Here is a 17753-nt window from a genome sequence, read left to right on the forward strand (position 1 = left end):
CCTGCTAGCCTAGCAGTTCGAAAGCACGTCAAAGTGCAAGTAGATAAATAGGTACCGCTCTGGCGGGAAGGTAAACGGCGTTTCCGTACTGCTCTGGTTCGCCAGAGGCGGCTTAGTCAAGCTGGCCACGTGACCCGGAAGCTGTATGCTGGCTCCCTCAGCCAATAAAGCGAGATGAGCGCCGCCACCCCAGAGTCGGCCACGACTGGACCTAATAGTCAGGGGTCCCTTTACCTTTAACGGAAAATGGGGCATTCCGGGATAGAATCAGAAACCAGGACAGCTTCTCTAAATCAGGGACAGCCCTGGAAGATAGGGGCACTTGGAGGGTGTGTGAACAGGCCCTGCATGCACACACCCCTAGTGCCCTGGGACTCCCCCTTCTCCCCAATGCAGAAGAAGAAGAAGAAGAAGAAGAAGAAGAAGAAGAAGAAGAAGAAGAAGAAGAAGAAGAAGACCTAGGCCACCCATCTCTTCCTCTGGAAAGCAGGAGTTCCAGAGGAGCCCAGAGCATCGCGCAAAGCCAGAAATGCTTTATTTTGAGGGACCCTCCTGGCTGGCCTCGGAGCTGCTCCCTCCCTTGGCCAGGAACAGGAGGAGGAGCTGGTCGGGGAAAAGGCTCTGCAAGAAGTAGGCAACCCCATCCTAGAGGGAGAGGGTTGGAAGAGGAGTGGGGGGGAATCCTCTTTGGCATTATGAATAGCCATAGAACAAAAGCTCTGGTGCAGAGCATTAATCTCTTCCATCTCTTCCCAGACAGAAGGTTCTAGGGGTTGCGCCAACCTTGTGGGGTAGGACTATTGTGGAGCTAGAAAACCTTTGTTGAGCATCTGATACCTGGCTATGAAACCTCACCCGTCTCCTCATGGGAACCTCCAAGGAAGCAAAATCCACCACCATCTTACCACCAGAAAGTTCTTCCTGATAAAAAAATTCCTTGCAGTAGCACCTTAGAGACCATCTACGTTTGTTATTGGTATGAGCTTTCGTGTGTATCTGAGGAAGTGCATGCACACGAAAGCTCATACCAATAACAAACTTAGTTGCTCTCTAAGGTGCTACTGGAAGGAATTTTTTTATTTTGTTTTGACTACGGCAGACCAACACGGCTACCTACCTCTAACTTCTTCCTGATATTTAGTCACAATCTCCTTTCTTGTAACTTGAGGCCATGGGTTCGGGTCCTGCCCTCCGGAGCAGCAGAAAACAAGCTTGCTCCATCTTCCATGAGACAGCCCTTGAGATATTGGGAGGTGGCGTTCACATATTTCATTCTGCCAGATCTCAGTGAGGAGTAAGAAGACAAATAGTTCCTGCTTTTTTGTCACTGAAGATGGGGGACGCTACATCTACCCCAGTAAATATTCATATTGATTTTTAGTTGTATTTTAGTTCCTTCTCTTATCCAGCATATTATATTGCATTGTACTTTGAATTTTGTGGAATATGAAAAACTACAATGTGTAAGATATAAAAGGAGCAATAAAAAAATACAATTAAATATCATGCAGTCTCTAGGCTCTAGGGCCTGGGGCTGATAACATTGAGGTCGTGGGTTCTGGGACAGCTGCATATTCCTGCATTGCAGGGGGTTGGACTAAATCTTCAGAGCCCCTTCCCACTCTACAATTCTGGGATTCTGCCACAAAAGCTACAATAAACTGAATGAAAACATTAAGTGGCCAGAAATTTTCAAGCGGCTTGTGGTGGGGGGAGTTTGGAAACCCCTGCCATAAGCTGTGCTGAGGACTTGGGCTGAGAAGTGGCATGCACACCTCCTTACACATCTGTCCAGTTGTGGGCCAGCATGGTCTGGGATCCGTATGAGTCCAATGGGCACCTGGAGAGGAGGTCGCTCCAAGGAGACACCAGCAGGGTCCCAGAGGTGAGGGGAGAGACTTTGTCAGGTAAGGCCTCCTTCCACCTGCCTTGCTCCACCCTCTAGTTTCTGCTTCTCAATTTGTATTGTATTATTTTATGTACTGTGGCTTGCCATTGTCTTATTGATTATAGTTTAGAAATTAGTGTAACTGTTGAGTGGATTTCTGTTTAACTTTTATTGTTGTCGTTTAGTCGTGTCCGACTCTTCGTGACCCCCTGGGCCAGAGCACGCCAGGCACTCCTGTCTTCCACTGCCTCCCTCAGTTTGGTCAAACTCATGCTGGTAGCTTCGAGAACACTGTCCAACCATCTCGTCCTCCGTCGTCCCCTTCTCCTTGTGCCCTCCATCTTTCCCAACATCAGGGTCTTTTCCAGGGAGTCTTCTCTGCTCATGAAGTAGCCAAAGTACTGGAGCCTTAGCTTCAGGATCTGTCCTTCCAGTGAGCACTCAGGGCTGATTTCCTTAAGAATGGATAGGTTTGATCTTCTTGCGGTCCATGGAACTCTCAAGAGTCTCCTCCAGCACCAGAATTCAAAAGCATCAATTCTTCGGCGATCAGCCTTCTTTATGGTCCAGCTCTCACTTCCATCACTACTGGGAAAAACCATAGCTTTAACTATACAGACCTTTGTCAGCAAGGTGATGTCTCTGCTCTTTAACTTTTATATGTTGATATTATTATTTTATACTATTCTAATGATCATTGAATGTTACTTTCTTGATGTAGGTTGCTTATTTTACAGTTTTGTTTTATTGTCACGTTTTTGCATTGCATTAGATTGTTATAAGATGTACATTTTTTGTTTCTTCAGCTTGTAAACCACCTTGAGTACTGTAAGATAGAAAGACAGTATACAAATTAAAAATGAGGGTGGTGCTGATGCTGAAGGTGCCCTCCTTGCGGAAGCTCAGCAGGTCGATGGTGACAGTTTGCAAACTGGTGTTCCAAATTGCAGAGAGGGTTTCCTTGCTCCTTGCCCTCCACCTCTCTTATTCTAGGACGGCGATTCCTGCTCCTTGCACAGATTTCCCCCACTGCCAGCTGCTCCTGTTTCTGGCCAAGGGAGGGGGCAGCTCAGAGCCCAGCCAGGAGGGCCCCCCCCCAATAAAGCCTCTCCTCCGAGTGTGCGCAATGCACAGTTCTGCTTCGGAGAGAGGAAGAAGAGGGGTGAGCTTGGTGCCCCCGGCTTGCCAAGGGTTAAAAGGAGCCGAGCTGGATTACTAGAGAGGAGAGGAAATAAAGGCGGGGGGGGGGCAGGTCCTTCGGAGCAAAAGCACCTCCTTGCAAAGCCCGTCCCTGCAAAGGGAGGCTGGTGCTTTTTGTCTTGTCTGCGGCGCAAGCGCTGCCTCCGTGGCGCATTCCGGGACCTGGTGAGTCTGGGGGAGAAGCGGGGGCGGGGGGGTCCCAGGGCTGCAGGGGAACGAGGCATGGGGGGGGCTGTTCAGCTGAGGCAATGGGGGGCCCCCCAAGTCAGGAAGCAGAGGGTCCTCCCGGTTTCCTCTCTGCAAAGATAGGGAGGGGGCGAGTGTGCAGGAGCTCTGCAACTATGTTCTTCCACGGTGGCAAGACGCTGCCATTTTGGGGAGAACATAATGGAATGCAGATAAGCCCATTTCAGATTTGTGAATCAGTCACACTTGTCAGCGGGGGTTGTAGCCAGACGGAAACAGTAGGGCATAAAAGATACGCAGAACAACAACCATGAAAGCCTGACGTTTGCCATCCGATGTTGGAAAGTCGAGGGCAGACAAAAGAAAGAGCTGCGTCATGGGGCAAAGAGTTAAACCGAGGGAACTCCCTCCCACAGGAGGATGGGATGGGCACCAATCCAGATGGCTTTCCAAAGAGGAGGAGGAGGGATGCAGGGAGGAGGAGGAGAGGGATGTGGGTGGCAGTTCTGTGCGTCCCAGAGTGACGCATCTTCGCCAGGATGGAGATTCTCTGCATCTGCTGGTAGTTGCTGCTACCAAAGTGATGGAGGAGATATTAAAATACAGTAATACATCAAACATTAAAAGCTTCCCTAAACAGGGCTGCCTTCAGATGTCTTCTAAAAGTCAGGTAGTTGTTCTCTTTGACATCTGATGGGAGGGTGTTCCACAGGGCGGGTGCCACTACGGAGAAGGCCCTCTGCCTGGTCCCCTGTAACTTGGCTTCTCGCAGTGAAAGAACCGCCAGAAGGCCCTCAGCGCTGGACCTCAGTTCAGATGCTTCTGAACTTCAGTTGCTGGAAAACCACAGGCAGGGAGAAAGTTGCTCTTGCACTCGGATCTTGCTGGGGTGCTTCCTGGAAGAGGCCCCTGTAAGAACAGGAGTGGGGACTCAATAGGAAGTCCCATTGGCCTGATCCTGCAGGACTCTCTGATGCTGAGTTCCTCCAGATACAAGCCAACCCTCTGTTGTCCTTCAGTTAGAAGGAAAGCTTTCCCCACCACCCATTCATCCCACAGGGGTCTTCTCCAGACTTTGACACATGCACCCTTTCAGGTGTCCCCAGGATCTTTGGAGGCTGAAGAGAAAGCCCTGCTGAGAAACCCTGGAGGTCTCCCCATCCAAGGAATCCAAGGCAGGAGAGGAAAGGAACCTGAGATGGGGGTGAAAGAGGCAGCCTCCTCCCATTGCTGTAGTTACTGGGAGACCCTCTCCCCACCAGGTATAGCTCCCTGAATTCCCTGGCACAAAGGACAGATTATTAAAGCGCACTTGGAGGGTGTCTCCTAGCAGCTCTCAGCATCCTTAAGAAACTACAGATCCAAGGATTCTTAGGTAGGAGGAAGCCAATGCTCTCTAAAGTGGGATAATCGTGCTTTGCAGATGCAGAGCAGGTGGGGACCTGGGAGTGTGTGTTGTCTTTTTCCTTCCTTTTTGGAATACTGGCTTATTGGGTTTTATAAACAAGGCTCACAGGAGGAATAAAGGATACAAATAAATAGACCGAGTGTTCTCTTGTCATCTGTGCATCACAAAAACCACACAATAAGTTCATGGGAATGTCTACAACAGCTGGATCATTATTAGTGTACGAGTTCCTGGTTCATGAATTAGTTGAATCAAAACCAGAAAGGGGGGAAACAGGAGAGAGCAGAGTTAACAGGTCACAGTCCATATTTCCTGGCCGAACGCCTAGTCAGGAGCCCTTGGAGTTAGTTGTGCTTAGGTCAAGTGTGAGGCAGAGTTGTTTTTTTATTTTATGTTACCAATAAAACAATGTAAGGTGCAGATCAACCACACTGAGCCAAATTGTGTTTCTGGAGGCAGACATCCTGGATTTAGAAGGTCATGACTTAAAATTCGGCTGGCCTGCATGTCTTTGGTATGGGAAGGCGAACATTTATAAAAGTTTTATTAACTATATCCTTAGGAAGAATCGGTATAGAGTTAGGGAGAAATATAAAAATCTGCTGGAAAGGAAAACATCTTTATGGCTCTCTCCTATTGGGGCTGTTACAATTAAGAGAGTTAATATGGACAGACAACGGGCAACTTACAGGGAACTGCTACACTTTACAGAGGGGGAACCTAAACTGAAATCAATGGTAAGTGTAAGGAGCCATGTGACAGATTGGCTACAATATCATCAGTTATATGAAATGTTTAGAACAGACAGGAAAAAATGTTTTTTGGACCAAAGCTCACGCTTTGAAAAAGAACTTTTACAAAACGAAGAAAAACTGTTATCTAAAATGTACAATCTGTTATTAGATTGGGAAACAAAAGACGAGCTTGTTAAAGCTTCCTTGACACCCTGGGCAGTAGATATAGGACATAATATAGATTTGAATCTCTGGGAAAAACTATGGAAGAGCGATTTGAAGTTTACAGCATGTTATTCCTTGAAAGAAAACTCCCTGAAAATGATTCACAGATGGTATGTAACTGCGTAGACTTGCTAAGATGTACAAGACTGAATCAGCTAAGTGATGGAGATCTAATGAGGCTGAGGGTACGTTCCATCATATGTGGTGGACTTGTAAAAGAGTATTGGGAAATAATTTATAATGAATTGAAAAAATGTCTGGGGTTTTTTTGGGGGGGGGGTTGGAAAAGTACTTTTAGAGCCCTTTTTGTTGGGGATAATTCAGATGGAAATTCCCAGGTGTCAAAAAAGGTTATTTATGTATGCTACTTTTGCCACCCGTGTTTTGTTAGCCCCAAAATGGAAAACTAGTGACGTCCCAACCAAAGAAGAATGGCAACTCAAGTTGACGGAATATGCCCAGCTTGCAGACTTATAGAATAAGAGAACAAGAAGAATACTGTATACATTTAGAGAAGACTGGAATATATGGGGGGAAATTGTGTAAACTTGAAAACGCTGGCAGCATTAAGATAAATTGAACAGTGTAAATAAGTTCTGAGGGATGTAATAATGAAATACTGAATGGTTTAGTTTATATAAGATATGTGGGGATTTATGTTTTGCAAATTGAACCATGGAAGGAGAAGAAGGGAAGTAGCTGATATTTTAAGGTTGTTCAGATGAATATTCTAAAATGTAAAATAGAAAAACAATAAACATTATATAATTTCTCTCTCTCTCTCATGATGCTGTAATGTTTGTGCGCTTCGTTCTGCCAAAATTTCAGAGGGAGGACATTGCCAATTCCAACAAGCTCTCCCACTTTCTTGAGATTCTATTTGTATCTTGAGGCTCCCCCCCCCCCACCCTACACTTGTTATTGTTGTAAAGCTTGTTATTATTATTACAAGCAGCCCCCCCTTTAGTCTGCCCCATTCCGCCTCTTCCCATGACATTTTCATGCTGCTTCCTGGTTCTTGACACTGAACATGTTCCTGGTTCTGTGTCCCTGGGAGGTTTGCCTGTTCCTCTGCTCCATTTATTACCCAGGACAAGTTACATCAGTGGTAAAATTCCATATTAAAAAGAGTTAAAACAAATGACAGCCACAGGAATAGGATGGGTCTGGATTGTCTTGGGGGTCGGAGGCCTTGGTCAAGAGGGGAAGGAGCCAGACACGCCTCTGGGGAGGGAATTTCCCAACCTGGGAACCGCCCCCAGGATGCCCTCTCTTGGGCCACACCACACTCCAAACTCTGAGGGTGTTGAAATGACCAAGAGGGGCCCCTCTGCCACCCTCCCCCCAAGAGGGTCAGTAGGGAAGGATAGTGAATCCTTCATGTGAGCACCTGGAATTGAGCCTTGCGTCAAAATTCCACCCCATACAAATTACTTGCCTGCCAATCTCAGTTTGACGCCATTCATTCATTCATTGATAACACTGAAAGGAAGGCACAAGTAGGCTGATTCATTTGAAAGAAATCTCTTCTGTTACCTGCACATTTTGCATAGTAACTTTCCTTCCAAGAGCTAGAAACTTACATCTTCCCTTTTTTTTGCAGGAGAAAGCTCAGAGTCTGGGATGCGGAGTCCAGCCTGTTTCCTAGCAAGACTCCTCCATTCTTCTTCAGGGAACCTATTTATTCTCCAGACCGTGTATGAATTTTATTATGGTACAATGTATTTCCTTTTGTAGAATTTGCTAGCAGCTCTACTTAGGACAGACAGAACTTGGCAGAAGACCAAAGGATTCCTTCCGATCTCTTGGGGTATTCCTGAAAGCACAGATGGATGAGCAAGACTCAGCCAGCCCTGAAGCAGGAAGAGGCCATGCCATCAAAACTGGGAGCAGTGAGGGATTCTGGGAAAGCTCCATGCAGAAGATCCTGGGTGAGGAGGACATTCTCTGCTCAGATGTGCAGAGCCAGCAGTTCAGGCAGTTGTGCTACCAGGAGGCTGAAGGACCCCGAGAGCTTTGCAACCGACTCCACCACCTTGACCGTCAGTGGCTAAAGCCAGAAGGTCACACGAAAGCTCAGATGCTGGATCTTGTGATCTTGGAGCAGTTCCTGGCTGTCCTTCCGCCAGAGATGGAGAGCTGGGTGAGGGAGTGTGGAGCAGAGACCACTTCCCAGGCGGTGGCCCTGGCCGAAGGTTTCCTCCTGAGTCAGGCAGAGGAGAGGAAGCAGGCAGAGCAGCAGGTGAGAGAGACTTTCCTCTGGATAATCCTAAGGGGGTCTGAACTGGAGGGAGAGTACCCCCTAATTTTCTAATAATGGCGTATCCTTTTTTTGGAAAGCATTCAAGGAAGTTTAGGGTTAGGGTTTACATCTGCCTTTTTTCTAATTCTCCCCATTCTCTGTTTTGAATCCTTGTTTCTCTTTCAGGGAAAGGGTCCGTTTGCAGAAATGGCCTTAGATTCTTCTGAGGTAGAGAGGACTCCGTTGGACACCAGAGAGAGGCCTCTGGGTAAGGAGGAATATGTCTGGAGGCGGTTGGAGGATGGATGGTGGCTAACGGATTAAGGTTGAATCCTGACAAGATAGAAGTACTGTTTTGGGGGGACGGGGTGGGCAGGTGTAGTCCTGAATGGGGTAACTGTGCCTCTGAAGGACCAGGTGCGCAGCCTGGGAGTCATTTTGGATTCACAGCCATCCATGGAGACAGAGGTCCATTCTGTGTCCCGGGCAGCTGTCTGCCAGCTCCATCTGGTACACAGGATGAGACCCTCCCTGCCTGCAGACTGACTCTCCAGAATAGAAGAGAAGAAGAAGAGTTTGGATTTGATATCCCGCTTTATCACGGCCCGAAGGAGTCTCAAAGCGGCTAAAATTCTCCTTTCCCTTCCTCCCCCACAACAAACACTCTGTGAGGTGAGTGGGGCTGAGAAACTTCAGAGAAGTGTGACTGGCCCAAGGTCACCCAGTAGCTGCATGTGGAGGAGTGAGGAAGCGAACCCGGTTCCCCAGATTACGAGACTACCGCTCTTAACCACTATACCACACTGGCTCCACACCACATGCAGAGTGGTGCATGCTCTGGTTATCTCTTGCTTGGACTACTGCCATGCGCTCTACATGGGGCTACCTTTGAAGGTGACCCGGAAACTATTGCAAAGTATTGGAAGACACAAGATCTACCCACTCTGGAAGAATGGCAGATGAAGCTGATGGACTATATGGAACTGGCAGAAATGACTGGCAGAATCCGAGACCAGGGAGAAGAGTCGGTGGAAGAAGATTGGAAAAAGTTTAAAGACTATCTACAGAAATACTGTAAAATTAATGAATGTTAGAATGATGTTGGATAGAAACTAAGTGGTTTCCAGCTGTAATGTTATAAGGGAATATGAAAAAATAGACTATTAATAGGTAAAAATCTAATGTTACAATATTTTAAGATTGAAGATTAGGATAAACAAAGAGGGGAGGGATTTGCTGAACTAACAAACTGAATTGGAATACAGAAAAGGGAGGTGTGAGGAGGTCCGGGAAATAAGCAAATGAATGATAAGTGATTGAAAAACTGAATTGTTTTTAACTATTTTTATTTTGTATTTTTCTTTTTTCTTTTTTCTTTTTTTGTAATATATTGAAAACCTTAATAAATATCTTTGAAAAAAAAGAAGAAGAAGAAGGTGACCCCCAAACTACAATTACTCCAGAATGCAGCAGCTAGACTGGTGACAGGGAGTGGCTGCCAAGACCATATAACACTGGTCCTGAGACCTTCATTGGCTCCCAGTACATTTCTGCGCACAATTCAAAGTGTTGGTGCTGACCTTTAAAGCCCTAAACGGCCTCAAAGGCCCAGTATACCTGAGGGAGCGTCTCCATCCCCATCGTTCTGCCCGGACACTCAGAGGGCCTTCTGGCAGTTCCCTACCTGCAAGCAGTGAAGCTACAGGGAACCAGGCAGAGGGCCTTCTCGGTAGTGGCATCCGCTCTGTGTAACACCCTCCCTTTAGATGTCAAGCAGATAACGAACTATACAGCTTTTAGAAGACATCTGAAGGCAGCCTTGTATCAGGAAGTTTTTAATGTTTGATGCTTTATTATGTTTTAAATATACTGTAAGCCACCCAGAGTGACTGGGGAAACCCAGTCAGATGGGCAGGGTATAAATAATACTACTAATATTATTGTTATTGCTATTATTATTATGTATTTTTACACAGCTTAAATACGAAATGGCTACAAACAGCCCCATGCATGCAGCAGGTGAGGCTTTTTCTATGGCCAAGCTGTAGTTAGAGATGCCCTTCTTCACTCATGGCTTCCTACTTACCTCCGTCAGGTGACACAAGGATGCTGGCAAGACTTCCTCATCCATCTTCTTATGCTGGTGGAGGGGAAGCAGCAGCTCTGGAACCAGACCAGGTAGGGAGAAGGATTGCTTGGGGCAAAGAGGCCGAGAGAGGGGGCAGCCAGGGTTCAACGAATCTCTTTTGCTCATCTCTTGACTTCTGTCAAAACTGCCCTTAACAAAGGCTTAAAATGCCATTCCAGAAGGTTTATGTGCTGAGAACGATGAACGACCACCTCACGTTCACTAGCCTTCTGAATGTTGCTAGTGTTATTTATCAGTAGCTTCAGTTTTATTTATATCATTTAATGCTAAAAAAAGCTTCTAAGCAGTTGACAAACCATACGAAACAGTGGCCAGGATTCACCTAAGCAGCCCCATCGGTTACACAATGGAGCTTCCCCACTTTCCTCTGTGCCCACATGTGCCCTTTGAAGTTGGCATTAGGGCATCAGGAAGGTTGTCCCCCGCCCAGAAAAGGGCACAGGGAGATCAAAGAGGAGACCCCTCCGTTTGGCAAACTTGCACAGACAGAATGCTTTGAGGAACACCACGTGGAGTTTTACCCATTTACCCCAAGTTTAATACCCATTGTTAAAATATACAATAAGAGAATTCCATTGAGACGTTAAAATAAGCATCCATAATTAAAATGTACAGCAAAACAATCCCATTAAAACTACATAGCAGTTAACAGGCAGAAAACAGCAGAACGACATGTGGAAGATAATCTTTATGCTGTCTGACAGCAAGACATTTTTCTCTTCTTTTAGGGTCCGGTGTGCTTTGAAGATATAGCTGTTCATTTCACAGACGAGGAGTGGGCTTTGCTGGATCCTGACCAGAGAGCTCTGCATAAGGAAGTCATGGAGGAGAATCGTGGGATCCTGGACTCTCTCAGTAAGACTGCCCATTTGATCATAATATCTGTTTTGAAATGCGATACAGTCATACCTCGGGTTACAGCCACTTCAGGTTGCATTTTTTTGGGTTACGGACCGCCGAAACGTGGAAGTACCGGAATGGGTTACTTCCGGGTTTTGGAGGTTGCGCATGCGCAGAAGTGCTAAATCGCGCTTTACACAGAAGCGCCAAATCTCAACCCGCGCGTGCGCATACGCGAGTTGCGAACGTGCATTCCGCACGGATCACGTTCACAACCCGAGCCTCCACTGTACATATCTTTATGTGATTCTGACACCCCCACAGCTACCCTTGAATTATCTGTCTTCTTGAACTCTAAATAGGCTGGCCTGAACTGCCCTGCGCTTTTAAATGTAGGCTTCAGAGTTGTTAGGGAACCTGAAGTAGATTCTGTCACATTTTTTGTTTTGGTTTATGCTTCTCACATTTTTGGTTGACCAATGAGATTACTGACATTTGAAATGGCACAAATTCTATGATTGGGCCAAGCAAAATCAATAAATATGTATTGCCAGTCAACAACAGTGAACCCTGGGGTAAGACCTTCAGTTTTTCCTCTATCACAAGTCTTTATGTGCAGTGTTCAATAATTTGGGACTGCATTTTTCCCTGAGGATATCTAATAAATTTCTCCCTTTGTTGCAGGTGGTGATGAATTGCTAATTAAGAACGAGGAAGAGCATGACGAAATCCAAATAGTGGAAAATCCATATATATATTCAGATTGCTGGGAAAGCTTCTTTCAGAGCTCCCATTCCACTTCCCTTCAAAACATTCCCATTGGGAATAAGCCATATCAATGCTTGGAATGTGGAAAAAGTTTTGGGCAGCGTGCTCACCTCAAGGGCCACCAGATTATTCATACTGGGGAGAAACCATATCAGTGCTTGGAATGCGGAAAGCGTTTCAGTCGGAGCACCCATCTCACTTCCCACCAAAGATTTCATACAGGAGAGAAACCGTACCAGTGCTTGCAATGTGGGAAAAGGTTCAGTCAGAGTGCCAATCTAACTTCCCACCTAAGATTTCATACTGGGGAGAAACCCTTTCAGTGCATAGAATGTGGAAAGAAGTTCAGTCGGACAGCCAATCTCATTTCCCATCAAAGAATCCATACAGGAGAGAAACCCTATGAGTGCTTGGAATGTGGAAAAAGCTTCAATGCGAGTTCCAGCCTCACGGTCCATCAAAGAATTCATACAGGGGAGAAACCATATCAGTGCTTGGAATGTGGAAAGTGCTTCAGTCACAGGCCTGGTCTCACGGTCCATCAAAGTATTCATACTGGGGAGAAACCTTATCTCTGCTCAGAATGTGGAAAGAGCTTCAGTAAGAGAGCCCATCTCACATCCCATGAAAGAATTCATACAGGGAAGAAACCGTATCTCTGCTCAGAATGTGGGAAAAGTTTCAGTCAGAGTTCCCATCTCAAGGGCCATCAAAGAATTCATACAGGGAAGAAACTGTATCAGTGCTTGGATTGTGGGAAGAGCTTCAGTCATAGTGCCAAACTCTCTTCCCACAAAATATTTCATATTGGGGAGAAACCATTTCAGTGCTTGGAATATGGAAAGAGCTTCATTGCGGGTTCTAATCTTAATGGAGACCACAACCAAATCCACACAGTGGAGAAACCATATCAGTATTTGGAGAGTTCAGAGATGTTCGATCAGAAGGAAAGTCTCTCTTCACCTCAAAGAATTCACAGCAGGGAGAAACCCTATCAGTGCTTGGAATGTGGAAAGAGCTTCACCCAAAAACTAAGCCTCATTTCCCATCAAATTATTCATACAGGGGAGGTACCATATCAGTGTCTGGAATGTGGAAAGAGCTTTAATACAATCACAAACTTCCGTCGACATAAATATATTCACAGTGAGGTAAAACCATATCAGTGTTTGGAATGTGGAAAGGGCTTCGGTCGGAAAGAAAGTCTCACTTCCCATCAAAGAATTCACACAGGGGAGAAACCCTATCAGTGCTTGAAATGTGGGAAAAGATTCAGTCAGAGTGCCCATCTCACTTCCCATGAAAGAACTCATACAGGGGAGAAACCCTATCAGTGCTTGAAATGCGGAAAGAGGTTCAGTCAGAGAACCCATCTCATTTCCCATCAAAGAACTCACATTGGGTAGAATCAAAGAATTGTAGAGTTGGAAGGGACCCAGTGCTATCTGGTCCAATTCACCTCTTACCGTCAGAACGTTTTCCCTCATTTTTAGTTGGAATCTGCTTTCTTGTAACCTGAATCCATTTGTTCATGTCCTACCCTCCAGAGCAGGAGAAAACAAGTTTGCTCTATCTTCTATGTGATAGCTTTTTAGATATTTGAGGATGCCTATCATCTCTTCTCTTTTTCAGTACATACCCAAATACCGTTACTGTTCCTCATCAGGCTTGGTTTCCAGAACCTCGATGATCTTGGTCACTCTCCTCAGAACACATTCCAACTTGTCAATATCCTTCTTAAATTGTGGTGCCCAGAACTGAACAGTGGAGTCCAGGTGTGGTCTGAGGAAGGCAGAATAAATTGGTCCTATTACTTCCCTTGATCGGGACACTAGACTTCTGTTGATGCAGCCTGGAATAGCATTAAGTGAATTTGCTGCTGCATCACTTTGTTGTCTCATGTTCAGCTTGTGGCAAGCCAGGATACCCCACCTTATATTTGTGCAACTGGTTCTTCTTGCCTAACCACAGAACCTGACATTTGTCCTATTTGAAATCCATTTATTCAGCTTCATGGCCAAATTGGGATTTGAACCCAAGTCTCCCAGGGTTCCTGAAACCCTTATCACTATACCTAATCACTTGCTCTCTAGTAACACTCTTGGAAAACGTGCATGCTTGTGCATCTCCTTAATCTTTGTGTGCAGTGTTCTGGTGTTTTGTATTTAAAGTTGTATACACCTGTCTGAAAGTAATTAATGTAATAGTGGTAAGTAAGTAGAATGGTGGTTTTAAGGAAATTTTAGCTAGGGAGTGGAGGGGGGGTTAGGAATGCTAAAGTGGGAGATTATTGGCTCCGAGTTTGAAAGCACCAAACTGAGCAGTTTTCACATAAATCACAACAAGATCTAAGATAAAGATTCGGTTCGGAAACTTCAGCTGGTGCAGAATTCAGCGGCCAGGTTGCTCACCGGAGCAAGACGGTCTGAGCATCTTACACCGATCCTGGTCCGACTGCACTGGCTATCGATTAGTTTCCGGGCCCAATTCAAAGTGTTAGTTTTGAGCTATAAAGCCGTAAATGGCTCAGGACCGTAATACCTCAAGGACTGACTTTTTCCGTATGAACCCACCCAGACCCTGAGATCATCTTCTGAGTCCCTCCTTCGTGTGCCTCCTCCTTGAGAGGTCTGGAGGGTGGCGACACAAGAATGGGGCCTTCTCTGCAGTGGCTCCCCGTCTGTGGAATGCTCTCCTCAGGGAATTATACACCTTTAGGTGCCAGGCAAAAGTGGTCCTTTTTAACCAAGGCCTTTGGTTAACATCCAATACCCTTTTAAAATGTAGCTCTTTTTGGGGGGAGTATTATTAGATTATTGCTTTTATTTTTATTTTATATACTGTGATCTTTTTATGTGAACCGCCCAGAGACCTCTGGGTATAGGGCGGTATATAAATTCAATAAATAGTAAAATAATAAATATAATAAAGATACAAAAAACTCGAGAGCGACAACCCCTCACCCAAAAAGCCCCAGAGACTGTTCAACAGGCTCAGCCATTGCAGCTGGAGTCAGTCCATCAGTCCTCCCAGGCCAGGTGGGATAAGGCCTGCAAGGCAGGGAGCAGCTCTCCTGAGATGGTCTATAGTCGCTTCAGTAGAGACAGGTGGAGAGTGAAAGTAGTGGTTGTTTTGAAGCAGTGTTGCATTGGGTAGATTAGCAGTAAAGGAACAGCCTTATAATACCCCTTGTTAGGGATGCGGGTGGTGCTGTGGTCTAAACCACAGAGCCTAGGACTTGCAGATCAGAAGGTCGGCGGTTCGAATCCCTGCGACGGGGTGAGCTCCCGTTGCTCAGTCCCTGCTCCTGCCAACCTAGCAATTCGAAAGCACGTCAAAGTGCAAGTAGATAAATAGGTCCCACTCCGGCGGGAAGATAAACGGCGTTTCCGTGCACTGCTCTGGTTCGCCAGAAGTGGCTTAGTCATGCTGGCCACATGACCCGGAAGCTGTCTGCGGACAAACGCCGGCTCCCTCGGCCTATAGAGCGAGATGAGCGCCGCAACCTCAGGGGTCCCTTTACCTTCCACAACTGTCAGGGGTCCCTTTACCTTTACCCCTTGTTACAGTTGGGGGAAGAGGTGGGGTCTTCGTGATTTGTTTCCTGTTCTTGTTTTTATCATCATGCACTTGGTGTTTTTATATTGTATATTTATGTTGTGTATCACCCTGAGATCTGCGGGGGAAGGGCGGTGTACAAATATAATAAAATAAATAAATAAACACACTATTAAAATAAAAAAAAGAAACAGGAACATTTGAAAGCATGCATTTATGTACACAAAGTTACCTGGGAACCCTTGTTATCTATCTATCTATCTATCTTTCTATCTATCATCTATCTATCTATGAGTTGCATTCCACTGCACACCACCTCCTTTGCTATGTTAGGGGTGAAGTGTTCAGATAAGAGTTCTCTGTGATGACAGACAGAATAAGGGGGGTGTTTGGTGAAAAACCCAGTAAAGCCTCAGGTCAAAGCTTGGCTCAAGTGGGAAGGGGGCGCAGGCGTGGGGGGCAGTGCTGGAGCAAATCTGAACAGGGAGAAACACCAATTCATGGAACAAACCCCATGGATTACTGTTTTGGACACACCAAGTGGAATGGAAGAAGCGAAAATCAAAGGAATGGTATTTCTAAGTTAGTATGATACATCTTGGCCTACAGGAATGGGTTCAGAAGCTATGGAACTGGATACAAATTAATGAATATTCAACAAAAAATAAATGGGCTAAAACTATTTTGAAGTATGAAGATACGTTACTCTTAAGGGGCTTCAAGTATCCAAGAAATCACATTGTGGACTCATGTTCAGCTTGTGGTCTCCCAAGACCCCTAGATCCTTTTCACATGTGCTGTTGCCAAGGCAGGTTCCCCCTGTCTTATATTGGTGCAGCTGGTTCTTCCTGCCTAAGTGCAGAATCTGACATGCATCCCTACTGAAATTCATTTATTGCAGTTATGTACCACTTTTTTCTCCAAGGAGCTCGAGGTGGGGCTACGTGGCTCTCCCCCTCCTCATTTAATCTGACACTAACCCTGTGAGGTAGGTTAGGCTGTGAAGCTCAGGTACATATACACATTCGAAGGAGGCTTTGTCACAACAGACATTGGTCTTTGACTATTGGAAGAAAAAGAATGTGCAAATATTGACACTAAAATACATCACTTAACAGTGAAGCAAAACTGGAGCTGTGGTGGTGAGGATTGTGGTAGGTGAGGCTTTTATGGACTGGACCAATTAGGACTGCACTTTGCCATTCGTCCATGTTAACAGCTGCCCAGTGATGCTGCTATAAAAAGGAGATCTAATGGTTCATGACACAAGCCAGAATAAAACAAGAACTCATTAGTAACTCAAATACAGTATTAGTAGTAAAATAAACGTAACATTTCAGTTGTATATTCTACTGTGTTTGTATTGACCCTTTGCTGTAGTGCAGCGTTTCTCAAACTTGGGTCTCCAACTGGTTTTGGACTACAACTCCCATCATCCCCAGTGGCTGATGGGAATTGTAGTACAAAAACAGCTGGGAAACCCTGCTCCAGGACTTGATATGTGGATAATGCCCCTTTCATTGGGACAGAAGCAGCTATTAGTACTGCATCCGTAGAAACAGCCTCCATGAACTGCAAAACAGACTCTGAGAGTGCCCAGAGGGAGTGCAAGACAACTCTGCTCCACACAATACACTTGCCCCACAATCGGAGATATCTGTGATAAAAGAGGGCAAACCCGCCTGCTCCAATAACAGAGACAGATCTCATCCAAGACAGGCCTCTATTTTGGCATGGTTGGCTCAGACCCCATCCAGGTATATTTAGAGCAGTTTACGGCTGTAATCCAAAACTCTTATTCTACACTTGGTCCCATTGCTCAGAGGAATTTGCTTCTGGGCAGAAATGCTTAGGACTGTGATGTAAACTCAACCATTGATCAAGATGCCTATCATCATCATGGCAAGGTACGACTTTTGCATATTGTGTGAACACCTTTGTCCTGTCTTCTTCAAGGATGAAGAATCTCTTGCCCCAAAGGAGGAGGGCTTTCCACTCTTTAAAAGCCCACTGCTGTTCTGCAAGGTGCTTTAGGTTGCAATCCCATAAACACTTAAGACCTGTTGCCCTTAGTGGGGCTTACTTCCAGGGAGACAGGAATTGTACAACTAGTGTTAAGAGGAGGGCTGGATTGAGGTTTGATGAGGCCCTAAGCTACTGAAGGGATGCAGGTGGTGCTGTGGGTTAAACTGAAGGGACGTGGGTGGCGCTGTGGGTTAAACCACAGAGCCTAGGACTTGCCAATCAGAAGGTTGGTGGTTCGAATCCCCATGACAGGGTGAGCTCCCATTGCTCGGTCCCTGCTCCTGTCAACCTAGCAGTTCGAAAGCATGTCAAAGTGCAAGTAGATAACTAGGTACCGCTCCGGCGGGAAGGTAAGTGTTTCTGTGCACTGCTCTGGTTCGCCAGAAATGGCTTAGTCCTGCTGGCCACATGACCCAGAAGCTGTACGCCGGCTCCCTCGGCCAGTAAAGCAAGATGAGCGCCACAACCCCAGAGTCGGCCACAACTGGACCTAATGGTCAGGGGTCCCTTTACCTTTAAGCTACTGAAGG

The 17753-nt window shown here is 45.9% G+C and overlaps 2 protein-coding genes and 1 long non-coding RNA gene across 9 annotated transcripts in view; all 3 read left to right on the plus strand.

Annotated features, from left to right (window-relative positions):
- LOC308459830 (uncharacterized protein) overlaps positions 1-14579 on the plus strand; it is an 89495-nt gene extending 74916 nt beyond the window's left edge. The window contains exons 3-4 of the mRNA XM_080975562.1: positions 10761-10887; positions 11557-14579. Of these exons, the coding sequence (XP_080831688.1) occupies positions 10854-10887; positions 11557-13046 (1524 nt within the window). The 5' untranslated portion in view covers positions 10761-10853 and the 3' untranslated portion in view covers positions 13047-14579. The remainder of the gene's footprint in view (positions 1-10760; positions 10888-11556) is intronic.
- LOC308458975 lies at positions 387-945 on the plus strand. The gene is made up of 2 exons (XR_013977797.1): positions 387-630; positions 757-945. It is a non-coding gene; the product is annotated as an uncharacterized lncRNA (long non-coding RNA).
- LOC308459773 (uncharacterized protein) overlaps positions 2970-17753 on the plus strand; it is a 68823-nt gene continuing 54039 nt past the window's right edge. The window contains exons 1-5 of one of the 7 annotated variants that reach the window (XM_080975442.1): positions 2971-3253; positions 4371-4649; positions 6033-6141; positions 7245-7883; positions 8070-8151. In XM_080975442.1, the coding sequence (XP_080831568.1) occupies positions 7470-7883; positions 8070-8151 (496 nt within the window). In that variant the 5' untranslated portion in view covers positions 2971-3253; positions 4371-4649; positions 6033-6141; positions 7245-7469. Of the gene's footprint in view, positions 3254-4370; positions 4650-6032; positions 6142-7244; positions 7884-8069; positions 8152-17753 lie in introns of all 7 variants that reach the window. The other 6 variants (XM_080975444.1, XM_080975436.1, XM_080975441.1 and 3 more) reach the window with 6 other exon arrangements.

This window comes from Podarcis pityusensis, assembly GCF_964106645.2.
Source record: "Podarcis pityusensis genome assembly, chromosome: 12".
Taxonomy (NCBI): Eukaryota; Metazoa; Chordata; class Lepidosauria; order Squamata; family Lacertidae; genus Podarcis; species Podarcis pityusensis.